Source organism: Bison bison, unplaced genomic scaffold, assembly GCF_000754665.1.
Source record: "Bison bison bison isolate TAMUID 2011002044 unplaced genomic scaffold, Bison_UMD1.0 scf7180017864107, whole genome shotgun sequence".
In the NCBI taxonomy this organism is placed as follows: Eukaryota; Metazoa; Chordata; class Mammalia; order Artiodactyla; family Bovidae; genus Bison; species Bison bison.
Window position 1 is genome coordinate 661,984 of NW_011494679.1, and position 19,962 is coordinate 681,945.

The 19,962-nt window shown below is 36.3% G+C and overlaps 1 protein-coding gene across 2 annotated transcripts in view; it reads left to right on the forward strand.

Annotated features, from left to right (window-relative positions):
* Window positions 1–19,962, forward strand: part of DYNC2H1 (dynein, cytoplasmic 2, heavy chain 1) — a 394,047-nt gene that overhangs the window by 236,311 nt on the left and 137,774 nt on the right. For both annotated transcript variants that reach the window (XM_010838873.1, XM_010838872.1), the window contains 4 exons: window positions 466–621; window positions 2,419–2,494; window positions 9,035–9,243; window positions 14,095–14,199. In XM_010838873.1, the coding sequence (XP_010837175.1) occupies window positions 466–621; window positions 2,419–2,494; window positions 9,035–9,243; window positions 14,095–14,199 (546 nt within the window). The remainder of the gene's footprint in view (window positions 1–465; window positions 622–2,418; window positions 2,495–9,034; window positions 9,244–14,094; window positions 14,200–19,962) is intronic.

Below are 19,962 nucleotides of genomic sequence, written 5' to 3' on the forward strand. Positions count from 1 at the left end.
TTTTAAGCCAACTTTTTCTCTCTCCTCTTTCACTTTCATCAAGAGGCTCTTTAGTTCCTCTTTACTTTCTGCCATAAGGGTGGTGTCATCCGCATATCTGAGGTTGTTGATGTTTCTCCTATCAATCTTGATTCCACTTGTACTTCATCCAGCCTGGCATTTTGCATGATGTACTCTGCATATAAATTAAATAAGCAGAGTGACAGTATTTGGAACCAATTTGGTTATGTAGGTTTTTTTAATTTAAAAATTATGTGGGAATTTTGAGATGGGCTATTAGGTGTAAGGATTTTAAAACTTGTATTTATACATTTTGAAGTTAACATTAAAATAGTTATTAAATTAAAATAGTTTATTAATCTTGGTAATGATGAAAAATTTCTTCATTAAAATATGTTTTTAAATATGTTAAATACTGATTTATTTGTAAGGTTTTAAACAATCAATTCATTATTTTTTCTCTAGTCACCTCCCGGTTTAAAGAAGAATTTAATGCGTACTTATGAATCTTGGACTCCTGAGCAAATTAGCAAAAAAGATAATGTACATCGAGCTCATGCTCTCTTCAGTTTTGCATGGTTTCATGCTGCATGCCAAGAAAGAAGAAATTACATTCCACAGGTAAGTAGGAACATGTCTTGGATATATTCTACAGTGAACGTTTTTATTAGAATATTTTTACAATTTAGTATAAGTAGCTAAATATTATGTCTTGATTTGATTCATGATTTGTGAAGTGTTAATCACTTGGTCATGTCTGACTGTTTGTGACCATATGTACTGCAGCCTGCCAGGCTCCCCTGTCCATGGAATTCTCCAGGCAACAATACTGGAGTGGGTAGCCATTCTGTTCTCTAGGGGATCTTCCTGACCCAGGAATTGAACCTGGGACTGCAGGCAGATTCTTTACCATCTGAGCCACCAGGGAGGCCCCATGGTTTATAAATGTTTATCTCTAATTCCATCTTTTCTGTTAATCTTCTGGACTGTATATAGCTATCTAGTTCACATAATTTTGAATTAAAGTGTTGAGAACGATGTGTGTACCATCATAAGCCATCATTGTTAAGGTATTATTTTTATGGTTAAATTCTCACAGTCATCTCAGTGTTCAGAAACTGAATTCTCATACCTGTTTTTTCTTCAGTATAGCCTGCTCAATAATAGGCATTAATATCTGTTTACTTAAGTTAGAAACATGGGAGTTATTCTTGATTTGGTGTTTTGTCCATAGCCTCCCTACACGTCCCATTTGTATTCTGTGCCTCAGTCACACGAGACTTCTTTATGGTCTTTAAATCCATTGAGTATTCTCACTATAGCCTCTGGCTTTTTTTGTTAAACTATCTATAGACCTCGTTCTTCCATTGCTATGGCAGTCCTACCTGGTACCATGCTCTCACTTTCTTGCCAAATGCCTATCTTAGCCCCAAATTTCGTTCCTCTTCCATCTTTAAACTTTTCCTGTCTTCTTTGTTAAACTTTGTCTTCTTCTGTTGGGATACCCTTTCCCCAAACTGCCCTCCTCACCTGCCCACCTTTGAGCCTTTCTCTATATTTCAGTTACATGTCAAAATAAGAACAAGGGTTCTGCAGTTTGAGTCCAGACTCTAGAATTTCTTTGCTTCAGTAAATTACTTTAACTCCTGATTAGCAACAGTTCCCTTGACTGTACAGTGATCATATCTACCTTCATTGTAAGGATTAAATGAAATAAATGGGTGTTTAGAAGTGTTTAACCCAGTGCCTATCAGACCAGTGGAAGAGTAAATAATAACAGCAGCGTGTTGTTTCATACAGTTATGTATGATACTTATCAAAGGGTATGCTTATTATTTTCATTTTACAAAGGTGTGGGACATTGAATTTCAATGATGATTAACTTGCTGAAGGAATCATACCTAAAAAGCTGTAGAGTTTGCAAGTAGCCAGGCTTACCTTCCTCTAAAGCCTTTTCCCTAATTTCTGTGACAATTGTACCAATTAATCCTGATGGATACATGAAAACTAGTGATACCTTTTATTGAGAAAACAAAACTTACATTTTAAAAACAAAGCTAGAATTCGTTTTTTATTGTGATACATAGTATAAATTTAAAAGCAATGAAAATGCTTCCAAATTAAAATTTAGTCTCCTCCTTCCTTATCCTCTGCTACTCAGTTTATATTCCCAAGACACCAACTCTTCACCATTTCTTGGATGTCCTTCAAAAATGCTACATAAATTTATATATCTTATGTAATATTTAATAAAGTTTAGCTGTATTATCTTATTATTTTTATTAATTCTCAGGGGCTGTATTTTTTCTTTTAGCTTATATTGAATATTCTTTTTAAGATTGAAGGACAGTTATACATGCATATATATCTTTGAATACTGCTTATAGTTCTTTAACATTTTTAAATTTGTTTTGATAGGGTTGGACCAAATTTTATGAGTTTTCTTTATCAGATCTTCGAGCTGGGTACAACATTATTGACAGACTCTTTGATGGTAAGTTCTCATGATGAAAACTTTGATATCTGGTGTCAATGAAAAAGCTTGAGGTCTTATTAAAAATATGTTTTTTTCAAGAGTGACTTGACTTCCTATTATAAAACTTGCTTTTTATTTTGTGCTCTGAATTCTATGCTTGTGAAAGTTTTTATATTATCGATTGTGGTCATTGGCTTTGATATACTCTGTTAGATTTCTGGTTGATCTGTAGCTCCCAGGAAGCAGAAAGCTAGAATAAGACCTTGTCTTTACTTTGTGGCCTTCAGCAGTTTCAGGCTTTTACTGAATTATTCATAACTGAATTATTAATAATTTTCAAAGGAGCTATTAAAATTCAGGAATATGGTAGACTAAGAATCTGTAGAATCATAATTGTTTGATTAAGTAAACTCAGGAATAAAGGTACAAATAATAGACTAAAATAGGACTGCAAACAAAACCATATAATAAGATCCCTTGAGACCACCTAGCTTGCTGCCTCCTGAAGACAGGACTGGTCCAATCCCTGAGTGTCACTGTTCAGGGCCAACTCAAGGGGACACCAGAGTGTAGAAGAATTATGTACTTGAGAAGAGTATGTAGCTTAAAGCCATCCCAAACAGAACTCTAGATTCTTGTCTCTCCCTCCCACCCTGCAGCCTTGCCAAACTACTTTTCCCTGAGTCTACCCCATTCCAGTAAGTGGTACCACCATCCATGTCGTTGTTCAGCTTCAAAACCCATCGGTCACCCTGGATTCTTCTCTTTTTCTAATCGTCAGACATCCAGTGCTTTGGCAGTTTCTGTCCCCTTCATGTCCAAATCACATCAAGATTCAGTTCAGTTTTTTCAATTTCTTCAGTGCCTTGGTGGTTCAAGCAATAGCTTCTTTCAAAAATTCTCCACAGAGTAACCAAATTTATTTTTTAGAAAAGTAAAGTGAAAGTGAAAGTCGCTCAGTTGTGAGCGACTCTTTGTGACCCCATGGACTATATAGTCCATAGTATTCTCCAGCCCAGAATACTGGAGTGGGTAGCCTTTCCCTTCTCCAAGGGGATCTTCCCAACCCAGGGACTGAACCCAGGTCTCCCGTGTTGCAGGTTGGTTCTTTACTAGCTGAGCCACCAGGGAGGCCAAAAGTAAAGTAAAGCAGACAATTTCCTTTTACAGCCTAGAGCCACATTTATCTTCTTTCTGTTCCCTGAACAAACCAGGCTTGTTCCTACCTGAAGGTTTTGATAGGTATCCTTCCTTTTGTCTGAAACGCTCTTCTTCCAGACCTTTATGTAGTTTTCTCCTTTTTCTCATTCACATCTTGGCTTAGAGGTGTCCTCTTCAGAAAAGTTTTTATTATCGCCAAATCCAAAGTAATCTAGTTGTTCTCTATTCCCTTGTTCTGCTTTATTGTTTTAATACATTAGATGTGCTTTATTTATTCATTTATTTTTAAAATTTTGTTCCTCTCTTTAAACTAGAGTTTAATCTATATTAAGCAAGGTCTCTGACTGTGTTTTTACTCTTTATCTCCTTAACACCTGCAGCAGGGCGTACCCCATGGTAATAGGCACTGTTACTGTTTGTTAAATTAATGGCATGAGAGTTTATTATGTAACTTGTTTTCCACAAAAAGATAAGGATAGACATCTAGCATATGGCCAATCCCATTTTTTTGAAGTTTTCTTCTTTTTGTTTTAATTTTATTGAAGTATAGTTGGTTTACTGTGTTTCATGTGTACAGAAAAGTGATTCTGTTGTACATATATATGTGTGTGTGTGTGTGTGTGTCTGTTCTTTTTAAGATTGTTTTCTATAGAGATTATGGCAAGATATCGAATATAGTTCCTGGTGCTATATCAGATCAGATCAGTCGCTCAGTTGTGTCCGACTCTTTGCGACCACATGAATTGCAGCACGCCAGGCCTCCCTGTCCATTACCAACTCCTGGAGTTCACTGGGACTCACATCCATCGAGTCAGTGATGCCCTCCAGCCATCTCATCCTCTGTCGTCCCCTTCTCCTCCTGCCCCCAATCCCTCCCAGCATCAGAGTCTTTTCCAATGAGTCAACTCTTCGCATGAGGTGGCCAAAGTACTGGAGTTTCAGCTTTAGCATCATTCCTTCCAAAGAAATCCCAGGGCTGATCTCCTTCAGAATGGACTGGTTGGATCTCCTTGCAGTCCAAGGGATTCTCAAGAGTCTTCTCCAACACCACAGTTCAAAAGCATCAATTCTTTGGCACTCAGCTTTCTTTATGGTCCAGCTGTCACATCCATACATGACTACTGGAAAAACCATAGCCTTGACTAGACACACCTTTGTTGGCAAAGTGATATAAACAATATCTTACAATATTTTTTTGTTTGTTTGTTTTCTCTTCTGAATTACTATGATAATTTCTAGGTCCATCTATATGCTGCAAATGGTATTATTTTATCCTTTTTTATGGCCGAGTAGTATTCTACTCTGTGTGTGTGTGTGCACGCGCACGTGAGCATGTGTATATATAGATATATGTGTGTGTATATATATATATATATATAGATAGATAGATAGACAGGTATATATATATATTTACACATATACCATTTCCTCCTTATCCATTCATCTTTTGATGGGCACTTAGGTTGTTTCCATGTCTTGGCTATTGTAAATAGTGCTGTATGAATGTTGATTACAAGTTTCTTTTTTAATTAGAGTTTTCATCTTCCCTGAATATATGCCCAGGAGTGGGCTTGCAGGATCATATGGTAACGCTATTTTTAGTTTTTTTAGGGAACTTCCTTACTGTTCTCCATAGTGGTTGTATAAATTTACATTCCCACCAACAGTGCTAGAGGCTTCCCTTGTCTCCACACAGTCTAAAATTTATTGTTTTTAGACTTTTTAATGATGGCCATTATGACCTCATTGTAGTTTTCATGTGCATTTTCCTAATAATTAGCATATTGAGTATCTTTTCATGTGCCTGTTGGCCATCTGTATGTCTTCTTTGGAGAAATGTCTATTTAGGTTTTCTATCTGTTTTTTTGGTTGGGTTTTGTTTTTTTTTTTATATTGAATTATATTTGTATATTTTGTATACAAAATGCTATTTGTATATTTTGGAAGTTAATCCCCTGGTGGTCTCATTGTTTGCCAATATTTTTTACCATTCCATACGTTATCTTTTTGTTTTTGTTGATGGTTTTCTTTGTTGTAAAAAACTTTTAAGTTTAATTAAGTCTCACTTTTTCATTTTTACTCATTTTTCTTTAGGAGACAGGTCCAAAACAATATTGCTATGATTTATGTCAAAGAATATCCTGCCTATGTTTTCCTCTGGGAGTTTTATAATATCCAGTCTCACATTTAAGTCTTTAATCCATATTTAGCTTATTTTTGTATTTCATGGTAGAATATGTTCCAATTTCATTCTTTTACATATAACTGTCCAGTTTTCCCAGCACCACTTATTGAAGATTGTCTTTTCTCCATTGTATATTTTTGGCTTCTTTTGTTGTAGATTAATTTGCCCTTAGTGTGTGGATTTGCTCTTCGGCTTTTTTTCTGATCTGTTGATCTAGGTGTCTGTTGTGGGGCCAGTACCACACTGTTTTGACTACTGTAGCTTTGTAGTATAGTCTGAAGTCAGGGCGTTTGATCCCTCCAGCTCCATTCTTCTTTCTCAAGGTTGCCTTGTCTATTCAGGGTCTTTTGTGTTTCCATAGTTAAACATTTTGTTTTTGTTCCAGTTCTGTGAAAAATGCCAATGGTAATTTGATAGGTATTGCATTGAGACCATAGATTGCCTTGGGTAGTATGGTCATTTTAACAATATAGATTCTTACAATGTAAGGACACAGGGTATCTTTCCTTCTGTTTATGCTGTCTTCAGTTTCTTTCATTTGTATCTTCAGAGTATGGGTCTTTCACCTCCTTTGGTAGGTGTATTCCTAGGTATTACATACTTTTTAATGTGATAGTACATGGGGTTATTTCCTTAATTTCTCTCTCTGATATTTTGTTGTTATTTTATAGAAGTGCAACAGATTTCTATATATTAATTTTTTATTCTGCAACTTTACTAAACTTACTGATGAGCTCTAGTAGTTTTCTGGTGGCACCTTTAGGATTTTATATGTATAGAATGTAATGTGGAAGCAGCAACAGTTTTACTTCATCCTTTCCAATTTGAATTCCTTTTATTTCTTTTTCTTCTCTCTTTTCTGTGGCTATGAATTTCTAAGCTATTTTGAATAAAAGAGGTGAGAGTGTCTAATCAAGAAACAGAACATTACCAATACTTCAGATTATACTCTAATGCTGCCTTTCAGTCACTACTGTTCTCCAAGTTCTCTCATCCTTATTCCTGTGATAAAACCAATACCTTCCTATATAGACTAGGTTTGCCTGTATTTATAAAATTGAAATCATACATCATGTACTCTTTAATATTTAGATTCTTTCTGCTAATGTTGTATTTGAGAGATTCATCCATATGGTTACATATCAATTATAGTCCATTTATTCTCAGTGCTATATAGTATGCCATTCTGAGAATCTATGTCTTCTGTCAGGTATAATATATTTCTGTCATGTATGTATTAGCAGTAGATAGGATATTAATTTATTTGTTCCCCGTTGTTAGTTAATGCCAAATAGTATTCCAGGTGATTTTCTTGCTTATTTAAATTTTTTAAAATTATACATCAGAAAAGTACACATTAATGTATAATTCAATAGATTTTCAAAAAGTGAACCTTTGTAACTAGTCCAAAATCAATAAATAGAATGTTACCAGCATTCTGGAAGCATCTCCCTCATTCTTTTCTACACATGATGCAGCATTTCCCCATTTTGTGCTAAGGGGCAATTAATTTTATTACTTGAGTTGTTTTAAAGTTTATTTTAAAACATATTTCTGAGGATATTTACTAGTATTTTATCTTGCTTAGAAACTTGGTGATTTTCCAAAAGGCTTTTGAACATTTATTTATTTTTATTATATCACTATGAGGCATATATTATTAGTACCCTTTTAAGATGAGGAAACCAAAGCATAGAGAAAGTGAATGATTTGTTTATCATTATGTTTCCAGCTTATGATGGATTAATTAATAACATCATATGATTTATATATATATATTATACCAATGAAATTATTGTAAAAGTAAGATGCTTTAAAATTACATTGAATCTCATGATAAAAGTCTTTGCTATATAATCTTATAGTTACAAAATTTCCTGATATTAAGGGACTTCCACATCTGGAGAATTAAATGTAAAAATGGGGAAAAGTTCATTGAATTTTATAGTAATGAAATAGAACTAAGCTAGTAATACTATCAGTGATCTTAAGTAGGTAGATTAAAATAGTTTTTCTGCATTTACTGCTGTCATGGAGGAAGAAATTTTCCTCTACCCTTATAGGTTCTTCTGGCTGGTCAAAGAATTACATTGACATAAAATGAATTAATAAGGGAAGATGGTGGCTCAGGTGGTAAAGAATCTGCCTGTAATGCAGATTTGATCCCTGGGTTGGGAAGATCCCCTGGAGAAGGGCATGACAGACCACTCCAGTATTCTTGCCTGGAAAATCCCATGGACAGAGAAGCCTGGTGGGCTACTGTCCATGGGGTTGCAGAGAGTCAGACATGACTGAGTGAGTAAGCACAGCACAACAAATAAACAAAAAAAGATATTAATAATGTGTTTATATGTGAGAGATCAAGAAAACTAAGTAACCTGCTATAATGGCTGAAGCTCTTAATACCATCTTCAACTAAAGACAAAAAAGTAGTGAAGTGGGGATAGTAGCTTTAGCCTTCAAAAGGAGGAAGGCAGTTTATGTGGAGATGCAAAAAAGCAAATGTTTGGAAGGAAATCGCTGGGTTATGCAAAGACAGTGGGAAACAGAGAGGAAATTTGAAAGACTTTGCCAGGTTCCTTCCTGACCACCATATCTAGTTCATACTGTACTTATCTATGGTGATAACTCCCTTCCTGGAATTGGTCCTCTATGATTATATTAATAATAGTAATGAACAGTAATGTTAATTTAAAGGCTGGAAAATGAAAGTTGCTCAGTCATGTCCGACTCCTTGCGACCGTGGGGACTATATAGCCTATGGAATTCTCCAGACCAGAATATTGGAATGGGTAGCCATTTCCTTCTCCAGCTGATGTTCCCTTCTCCAGAAGATCTTCCCAATCCAGAGATCGAACCCAGGTCTCCCATATTGCAGGTGGATTCTTTACCACCTGAGCCACACGGGAAGCCCAAGAATACTGGAGTGGGTAGCCTGTCCCTTCTCCAGGAGATCTTCCCAACCCAGGAATTGAACCCATGTCTCCCTCATTGCATGCAGATTCTTTACCAGCTGAGCTACCAGGGAAGCCCTAATATTGATGAGCATTAATGTTAATATCAAGCCTTAAGGAATAATTTAAATGCTTTAAATATGTATTATTATAGTCTATAAATATAGCTAGAGTCTGAAATTTGTTTAATGTTTTAGAATATTTTTAGAGAATTTCTAATATCTTAGAAATGAAACAATTTTTTTTTTTAAATTATAGGTTCCAAAGATGTACAGTGGGAATTTGTACATGGTTTGCTTGAAAATGCTATTTATGGAGGACGCATAGATAACTACTTTGACCTTAGAGTTCTTCGATCATACCTGAAGCAATTTTTTAATTCTTCAATAATTGATGTATTAAGCGAAAGGAACAAGAAAAGTGTTTTTCCGTACTCCATATCTCTGCCAAAATCCTGCAGCATTTTGGTAGGTAACATTAATTGTTTTCAATTTATTACCAGATTGAAACTTGCATAATTTCTTACATTGTTAAAATATGTTGTTGCTTCTTTTCACAAGTACAAGCAGTCATCACTCACAAATACGGATTATTATTTATTATGCCAATATGCAGCCCGATTCTCTAAACTCTAGTTAGGTGTCCTATTGCTTTTGGATACTTAGGGAGCACTGATTGATGATAGTAGTGTTGATAGATAGACAAATCTTGAAAGCAGTGGCCTAGGAAAATTTTTAAATTGTAGGGCAGCTGTGAAGATCTGGAATGGGAGGATATACTACTTGTTTGTAATTATGAGAGTGCTCTTATACAGTAAATTTGAAAAAAGCAAATATTATTCAACAGATGTCTATTTCATACTCTGGCTTATAAATTTAAAGTAGTTCTAAAGCTACGAGAAATATTAACCTAAAAAGATTTCATAGCAACATTTTTGTTTATATGAATTTATTTTATTTGACTGTAGCTTTTTGCTTTGAGTCATTTTATTGAAGTTTCCTAGAATGCAGTCATCTTTTCCAGAAAATAGTACAAAATGTAGCCCAAAGATTTCAATTATTTTGCTACCAATTTGTATTTTTGTAAATGCTCCCCAAAAATGTTTTTATTGCCTAGAGTATTTAAATTACATGTTTCTTCATGAATTATAAAATATACATAAATTTAATTATATATTTCTTTCAGTATTGTGCCTTTTCTCTCATTCAAATATTTTTCAAGAAAATGCCTTTGTTTTAGTAACATAAATCAAAAAATAAAATCTTGACTACCAATATTAAATATTTTACTTATTGAATATCTTATCTGTTTTTTTGAGTATTCCATCTATTTTATTTTTCAGTTTCCATTCATTTAATCATTCAACAATACTCATTGAACATTTGCTCAATAATAACCCTGTTCAAGAACTGTGGATCTCTTGATGCATCAGTAGAGTTTACTTTTTAGTAGAAGAAACTTGGAGTCAATGTGCAGACAGAAATATCACAGATATTTATTATTATATATTTATTTCTGATAAATATATAGTACTCATGTTAGCATACCCTGACAAGTCTTTTGTCTCTATTGTTTGAAGTTTAAATTGAAAAATAAAATATATATATATAAAAGTAGACGTCATAAGTGCACAATTCAGTTCACTTGTACACTGAACACATGAATATAACCAGCACTGGAATCAAGAAACAACAGTATCAGCTCCCCAGAAGTCCTTCCCCTTTTAGTTACAATCTCCTCGCACAGGATACATTAACCTAATTTCCAACAACCTGTGTTCAGTTTTGCCTCTCTCTACTTCATGTAAAGGATATCATTTGGTATACATTCTTTTGTGTCCAAGTGAGAATATATCAGTTTGGATATGTAGAGGTCTGTTACTTAGGAAACATGTCCAAAGTAGAGAAGATTCCCCAGTCTCAATGAGAAAGTTTCACAGATATTTAAAAATGAACCAAGTGTATAAATACAAAGAAAACGGTAGTTTTAAAATTGTAAGATGGTTATGTGAATTCCCTGGTGGTCCAGTGGTTAGGACTCCATGCTTCCACAGGCAGCGGACATGGGTTCAATCCCTGGTCAGGGAACTAAGATCTCACATACTGCAAGGCAGAGCCAAAAAAGATGATAAAAAGAAAAAAAGAGAAAACAATTTTTTTTTAATTTAAAAATTATAAGATGATTCACTAGAGTCAATGTTTAGCTTTCTATTTAATTGAGTTACATAGAAAGAGAAAGCCAGAGTTTCCCAGGAGAGGAGAACACTTTGACATACAGACACACATGCACAAATGCATGCATATACACAAGTATACACTCACATATAATACATATTTATTTATGCATATCTATTAATATGATGTGACTGAACACCTTAAGGAAGTTTACTGTGCTATAGGAGAGAAAAAATTTCAGAGAACAGCATTTCTTTTCAAACTTTGACATACTTCCTGGAGTTTAACTCTAGCACCTGTGTCTTGGAAATTCTTGAGAGGTAGCTGCAAAGGATGAGAAAGGATGAAGAGGGTAGGGGCAGAAGATGAGGCTGCTCCATTAAAAACAGTTTATCCCACTTCAGCAAGAATAGTTTAGATGCATATAGAATACCTGCCTTAAAATAAACTTGTATCTTCATGAAGACAAACTAAACAATTCCCATCTTTGGACCAAACTGAATAAATCATCTTGATATACTCTTAGTTTCCTGTCTAGCATCTGAAGTGGAAACTGGGTGAATGCTTGACAAATCAAGCCTTTATAGTGCTTACAGTAAGTCTTGGGATGAAAGGATAGGATTATTGATGCATTTCATCACGCCTCACTAGTTAAGACTAACTGGAATTGCTTTATAGTAAAGCAATTTACAAAGCAGTTCTTGTACATCAGACTGTGTGTATGTATGTTTCTGAGGGTTCTATAAGTTAAAAAAAAAAAGATTGTTAGAGTATTTATTTCATTATAAGCAGAGCTACACTCTGCTGATTAGTCTTTGGTAGGTTACAGGATTCCAGCTAAGCTATTTAAAATCTTAAAGGATGATGCTGTTAAAGTGCTGCACTCAATATGTCAGCAAATTTGGAAAACTGAGCAGTGGCCATAGGACTGGAAAAGGTCAATTTTCATTCCAGTCCCAAAGAAGGGCAGTGCCAAAGAATGCTCAAACTACCATACAGTTGCACTCATTTTGCATGCTAAAAAGATTATGTTCAAAATTCTTCAAGCTAGGGTTCAGCAGTACATGAACCAAGAACTTCCAGATGTACAAGCTGGATTTAGAAAAGGCAGAGGTACCACACAGTGGTAAAGAATCTGCCAGTGCAGGAGACACAGGAGATGAGAGTTCGATTCCTGGGTTGGGAAGATTCCCTGGAGAAGGAAATGGCAGCCCACTCCAGTATTCTTGCTTGGGAAATTCCATGGACAGAGAAGTCTGGTAGACCACAGTCCATGGGGTCACACAGAGTCAGACATGACTGAAGCAACTGAACACAAAGGAACCAGAGATCAAATTGCATTCATTGGATCATAGAGAAAGCAAGGGAATTTGAAAAGAAACATCCACTTCTGCTTCACTGACTATGCAAAAGCCTTTGACTATATGGGATCACAACAAACTGTGGAAAATTCTTAAAGAGATGGGAATATCAGACCACCTTACCTGTCTCCTGAGAAACCTGTATGCGGGTTAGAACCTTAAATAGAACAACAGACTGGTTCAAAATTGGGAAAGGAGTACGACAAGGCTGTATATTGTCACCCTGCTTATTTAACTTGTATGCAGAGTACATTATGTTAAATGCTGGGCTGGATGACTCACAAGCTGGAATCAAGATTGCCAAAGAAATATCCACAACCTCAGATATAATGGCAGAAAGTGAAGAGGAATTAAAGAGCCTCTTTTTAAAATTTTATTTTGCTGTTTTTAAATTATTTTTAATTTTTAAAGAATGAACTTTTTTCTTCTACAAACCCTTGTGTCAAGGGCTGACTTTCAATAGATTGCAGTGAGGAAGCTGCTCTGCTACCTATGAAACCCTGACCTAAAAACAGGTCGTCTACGAATAGTTTAGCACCAGGTTCCCCATATGCCATTTGTGATGGATGAGGGAGTGACTGCCTTTCCAGTTTAAAGAGCCTATTGATAAGGGTGAAAGAGGAGATTGAAAAACCTGGCTTCAAACTCAGCATTCAAAAAAACGAAGATGATGGCATTGAGTCCCATCACTTCCTGGCTCCAAAATCACCTTGAATGGTGCTGCAGCCATGAAATTAAAAGACACTTGCTTCTTGGGAGAAAATCTATGACAAACCTGGACAGCGTATTAAAAAGCAGAGATATCACTTTGCCAACAAAGGTTCATAGTCATGTATGGATGTGAGAGTTGAACCATAAAGAAGGCTGAGTGTTGAAGAATTGATGCTTTTGAACTGTGGTGTTGGAGAAGACTCTTGAGAGTCCCTTGCTGCTAAGTTGCTTCAGTCATGTCCGACTCTGTGTGACCCTATAGATGGCAGCCCACCACGCTCCCCCATCCCTGGGATTCTCCAGGCAAGAACACTGGAGTGGGTTGCCATTTCCTTCTCCAATGCATGAAAGTGAGACATTAAAGTGAAGTCGCTCAGTCATGTCGGACTCTTAGCGACCCCATGGACTGCAGCCCACCAGGCTCCTCCATCCATGGGATTTTCCAGGCAAGAGTACTGGAGTGGGATGCCATTGCCTTCTCCAAGAGAGTCCCTTAGACTACAAGTAGATCCAACCAGTCCATCCTAAAGGAAATCAACCCTGAATATTCATTGGAAGGACTAATGATGGAGCTGAAGCTCCAATACGTGGACCACTTGATGTGAAGAGCTGACTCATTGGAAAAGACCCCGATGCTTGGAAAGATAGAAGGCAAAAGAAGAAGAGGGCAGCAGAGAGATGGTGAGATGGCATCACTGACTCAAGCAAACTCTGGGAGATAGTGAAGGACAGGGAAGCGTCGCGTGCCACAGTCCATAGGGTCACAAATATTCATACACGACCTAACTAATGGCTGAACAACAACAGGCATAGCCACTCGTATATGTTTGCTTTAATCAATTCAGGGTCCCTTCAATTATGAGAAATGTCAGATAAGAAAGTATAATGAAGTCATGACAAAGAGAATTTCCATTAGATAACTGAATTAATACTATACACACTGAAAGTGAGGTTTACCTAGAAAGTGAATAACTAGTAATTTAATACTTACTGGTATTCTGGTTCTTTCTGATTTCAGTGGTTGTAGACTTGATTTTTAGTGAAAAACTGTTTTTTACTTCTCTATATTTAGGACTATCGTGCTGTCATTGAGAAACTTCCAGAGGATGACAAACCTAGTTTCTTTGGTCTGCCTGCTAACATTGCTCGCTCATCTCAGCGCATGATCAGTTCTCAGGTAACATAAATTAGATCTACATTTTAGAAAAAATGTTGCTACTGAGCCTGAAAGAAACATTACATTTTATTTAATAGTACAGATCCACATGTTTTATTTAGTTTTTAAATTTTATGTAATATAATAGATTCTGTCTTAAATGAATTTAAAATGTTTCTATCTTAATACATTTGTTAAAATTAGTAAAATAACAGTGAATACTATGCATTTTATCCAAAATATATTGGTTTTACTCCTGGAATTTATCTTATTAAGGGTATTTTAAATTTAGTTTAAGAAATTGAATATATCATTAAATTTAAAATCATCATTTGTGTATTGTTTGATAAAAGATAAATATTTATTTAATGATTGAATATTGCAAAACATTGAGGGAATATGGATTTTTAAATTATTGAGACACAGAAAAACATAAGCCAAGAACGCTATACAGTCTAGCTTCTGTTTGGACCAAGAATAAGTTGGTCAAATAAGAGATAACATTTATTGACATTTAAGTGTGTACCTGGTGTTTTAAATGCTTTATACTCAGAAACTTTAGTCTTCATAAAGTCTATGAGGTAAGATCTATCACTTTTCCCTCAGTATGTGAGGAAACTGGTGGAGAGAATTAAGTTACTTACCGAAGATCATAGAGCCAATAAGAGGCAGGACTGATATTTAAATTGTCTTTGAGTAAAGACATGGCCTCTCCAACTGCTCCTCAGGCACTACTGTACTGCTAAGCTCTGTGCACCGAATTGTGAATTGTTACGTAGGTTCATTGTGGGTCAGTGTATGGGAAATTCTTATGGCTCTTAACAGTTTACTTTTGGTAATTTATGGGCATCCTAGCTAGATTATGTTATCATATTTAGCTCCACAGTTTTGTATTTGTTTACTATTTCAGCCAACATTTATAAAATTGATAGTTTTCTCTCTTATTATTCACTAATTTTTTTCCTTCAAATTATTTGCTGAAATGTTCCTTGTGGAATTTTAATGTTCATTTTCACATGTTTGTAGAAAATGTTCGAGTATATAAATATATACTCATTTGCATAATATGTAAATATGTATAACTGTTTTCTGGAACAAATGAGATCTTAACAACCTCTCTTCACCTATGCTAGCTGAAGACACTGTCTGGTTCCTTTTCCCTTTGTCATCCAAAGTGCTAAGTCAGATAGTCCACAAGAGAATATCAACTCCTTCCTGTTCCTTAGCTTCATAACATACATGATTACACTCTTTTCTTCTCCCTCCATCCTTTTTGTTGACCTGAAATAGTTATTTTTTAACAAGTCCACCAATAACGTAAGAATTGTGTACATACATTTGAGCCTGTGTGTGTGTTGTATATGTGTTTGTGTATAATTTTACAATGCTTAAGCAAAAAAGGTTAAAAGAATTAAAAGGTCATTAAAAGAATAAAAGTTTATTTTATAGAATCCAAGAGAGTATTTGCTTTCGGAACCTTATAAATAGAAGTTCAAGAGTCTGTCTTTAACTTCCTGTTATTAACATAACATGGCTTTCACAACTTCTTTCTCAGTATCATTCAGCTTCTGAAAGAATTTGATTTAGCTCTGCTTGGATCAAATGTCTAATGAAGGGAAAGAGTAAAGTAGGATAGATATAGCCTTGGAGACGTCAGGGAAGGATAGGAGACAAGAGATAGAGAATACTGAGCATCTTCATCGTATGGAAGGGCCCACCAACCATCTTCTTTTTGTACCTTTTTCTCCTGGACCATGGATGGCTGCCACTGATGAGAGCTCAGTGTGTGTGGACTTGGCACTAAATCATAGCCTTGAAAAGTGAAAGTGAAGTTGCTCAGTCGTGTCCGACTCTTTGTGACCCTGTGGACTATAGCCTACCAGTCTCCTCAGTCCATGGAATTTTCCAGGCAAGAATACTGGAGTGGTTTGCCATTTTCTTCTCCAGGGGATCTTCCTGACCCAGGGATTGAACCTGGTTCTCCCACATTGCAGGCAGACGCTTTACCATCTGAGCCACTGGGGAAGCCCAATCATAGCCTTGCTGCTGCTGCTAAGTCACTTACACAAATCTTCTATTACATTTTAGTCACATAGGTCCAGGGTATGCATGTTATGCTAACCTGAAGTTCATCAGTCTAAGTGGAATCTCAAGAATTAGGGATTTCAAAGTAAACTAGGCAGACGAACATTTTACATTTATCTTAACTCTGTGGTTTCTAGGGAAGTAGGACAGGAACCTGGCGAGCCACAGTCCATAGGGTTGCACGGAGTTGAACGTGACTGAAACAACTTAACACAGTACTGTAGGAAGATAGACCCCAATCTCATTTTCCCAGATAGTCCTGAGACAACATAGGCTTCATTTTTGCTTTTTACTTATTGTAGTTAGTATACCAAAATAGTTCTCCTAAAGTTATTTTACTATGATTTAATCTCTGGTGTTTTTTCTTGTGTTAGTATTTAAATTTTTATAAATATTTATGAAATGAAAAGAGGATAACATGTTCTTCCTTGATGTTTTTTGGTGACATACTCTCTTAATATTTATATTTTAACTGTCAGTCTGGTTTACTGTTAATTTATTTTAACTATTTAAAAGTTCTTAATTATAATTTTTATATTTAAACAGCTTTCAGAGTACATCAATTACTGCAACATCTCTTCTTCATAATTATAAACATTTATATGTAAACTGATAAAAATTTCTATATTTAGAGCATATTTAGAGCTTTTAGACTACAAGTCACATTTGTAGCCACATTTAGAATGCTTGTTCTTGAAAGTGAATGTTCAGATATGAAGAAGCCTGACTGACACTGAATAGATGTAACAATTCCTTTATTGATCATGTACAAGTTCAGGAATATGGAACTGATATTAAAGCAGGTATCTGATGACTTGGCCTTTTTAAATGAACTGAGTGCATCCCTCCTAGGCATTTACCACATCTGGTTTACAACAGTGTTAGTGATACTTATTTACAGGTGCTGTGAGTCAGCTGTTACTAGCTTTTTTTTTTTTTTGCTGATAGGGTTATTTATTATATTACATATTTATAGTATGATATTAGTGCTTATGAGGCTTCCCAGGTGGTGCTAGTGGCAAAGAACCCACCTGCCAATGCAGGAGACATGAGAGACGTGGGTTTGATCCCTGGGTCGGGAAGATCCCCTGGAAGAGGAAATGACAACCCACTCCAGTATTCTTGCCTGGAGAATCCCATGGACAGAGGCATCTGGCAGGCTACAGTCCATAGGGTCACAAAGAGTCGGACACAACTGAAGTGCCTTAGCACATTATTACTTATATTCATTATACTGTGCATTAGATCTCTATAGCTTATTTAGTACTTGTTGTAAGTTTGTACCCTTAAACACTCTTATCTCCGCCACCCTCATCCCCTGGTAACAGTCATTTTATTCTGTTGTTCATTTTGACTTTTTAGATTCAATAACTTGACTTTATCTGTCTGACTCATCTCAAATAGCATGTGTGCATGCTAAGTTGCTTCAGTCATGTCCGACTCTGTGTGATCCTATGGACTGTAGCCAGCCAGGCTTCTCTCTCCATGAGATTCTCCAGGCAAGAATAAGGAGGGGGTTGCCATTTTCTCCTCTAGGGGATCTTCCCAACCCAGTGACTGAGCCCATGTCTCTTAGGCTTTCTGCATTGGCAGGCAGGTTCTTTATCATTAGCACCATCTGGGATGCCCATCTCACATAGCGTAATGTGTTTAATGTACATCCATGTTGTCACAAATGGAAGGATATCCTCCTTTGTCGTGGCTGAATAATATTCCATTGTGTATACGTTCTACATCTTTGTTATTTATTCATTCATTGATGGGCACTTGGGTTGTCTTCATATCTTGGCTATTGGGAATAATGCAGCAATCACCATGAGAGTGCATATATTCTGCTGAAATCCTATTTTCATTTTTGGGGTATATACCTAGAAGTGGAATTTCAAGATCGTATAATACATCTATTTTTAATTTTTTAAGGAAATTCCATACTGTTTACTACAGTGGCTGCACTAGTTTACACTCCCACCAATGGTGCATGAAGATTCCCTTTTCCTGACATCCTTCCCAACATCTGTTATTCTTTGCCTTTGATGATACCCATTGTGACAGGTGTTTGGTGATACCTTGTTGTGGCTTTCATTACCATTTCTCTGATTAGTGATGAGCATCTTTTCACGTGTCTGTTGACCATTTTGATGTACTCTTTGCCTCTTGTTCTTTGGCCTATTTTTTAATCGGACTTTTTGTGTGTGTGTGATGAAGTTGACTAAATTCTTTATACATTTTGAATGTTAACTCTTTATCTAATATATGGTTTGAAAAAGTTGTCTCACATTCTATAAGTTATCTTTTCATTTAGTTAATTGCTGGTTCTGCTATGCAGAAACTTCTGATTTTGATGTAGTCACATGTGTTGATTTTTGTTTTTGTTGTTTGTCCTTTTGGTGTCATACTAAAAAAATCACTGCCAAGACATTGCTTCTTCCCTACATTTTCTTCTAGGAGTTTTATGTTATCAAGTCTTATGTCTTTGATATCTTTTGAGGTAATTGTTGTAAGTGACATGAGAGAGTATAATTTCATTGTTTTGCATGTATTTTTCCAGTTTTCCAGCACCATTAGTTGAAGAGACTACTCTTTCCCCATTGCATATTCTTGGCTCTATTGTCAAATATTAGTTGACTTTATCTACTGGAATTTAATTCTGGACTTTCTATTCTGTTCCATTGGTCAATGTGTCTGTTTTTGTGTGAGTACAATACAGTTTGGTTCTTTTTTAGAATTTCAGCCTCTTTGGTAAAATACTCCTTATTTTATTGTTAAGGTCATTGTATTGTCATTTTGAGTTTTCTTGTAGCTCACTGAATTTCTTCATAACAGCTATTTTTAATTCTTTATCAGTTAAATTGCAATATTCTGTGTCTTTAGGTTTGGCTGCTAGAAAATTGCTTTTTTCTTTTTGTAATACTTTATTGCTGGAATTTTTCATGGTGTTTGATGAAAAGTGCCTTTGCCATCAAATTTGAGTTAGTGAATATCTTTCTCACTTAGGCAAGAGTTTGTTTACTGTGGTTCTAACTGTTCAATAGGTTGGTAATTAGGAGCCTTTTTGTTTCCCAGAAGGTGGCAGTAGAGCACAAGTTTTTGGTTTTTCTTACTAGCGAGGACTTGGCTGCTGCTAAGCTGGGGGACAAGAGCATGCGTTTTAAAAAAAAATGTAAAAAGGTGGCAGCTAAGTTGGGGTTCCCTGGTGGCTCACAGGTTAAAGCGTCTGACTGCAACACGGGAGACCTGGGTTCGATCCCTGGGTTGGGAAGATCCCCTGGAGAAGGAAATAGCAACCCACTCCAGTACTCTTGCCTGGAGAATCCCATGGACGGAGGAGCCTGGTGGGCTACAGTCCACAGGGTCGCAAAGAGTCAGACACGACTGAGCGACTTCACTCACTCAGGTTGGAGGAAGTGTGTCCTTAGCACTTGTCTATTTGGCTTACCCATGACCCAGTAGGGTTCGTTTCAGTCGGAGGGTTCCCAACAGTTCTAGGGCCAGCATCCTGGGGCAGACAGCAGGAAGCTCTTCCTTCGTATCTCTTTGTCAGCTGCCTCTGTCTCCCTTCCCCAGTCACTGCCCTCTGTCCTCAGAGAGCGGTGAGCTCTTCTTACTGCAGAGCATGAGGCACTTGCCGCCTAGCCTTCCGCTCGCTCCGCCTCCTCCACCAGCAAGGTCACGCGGTTCCCCTGCCCGACGCTGCGCTCC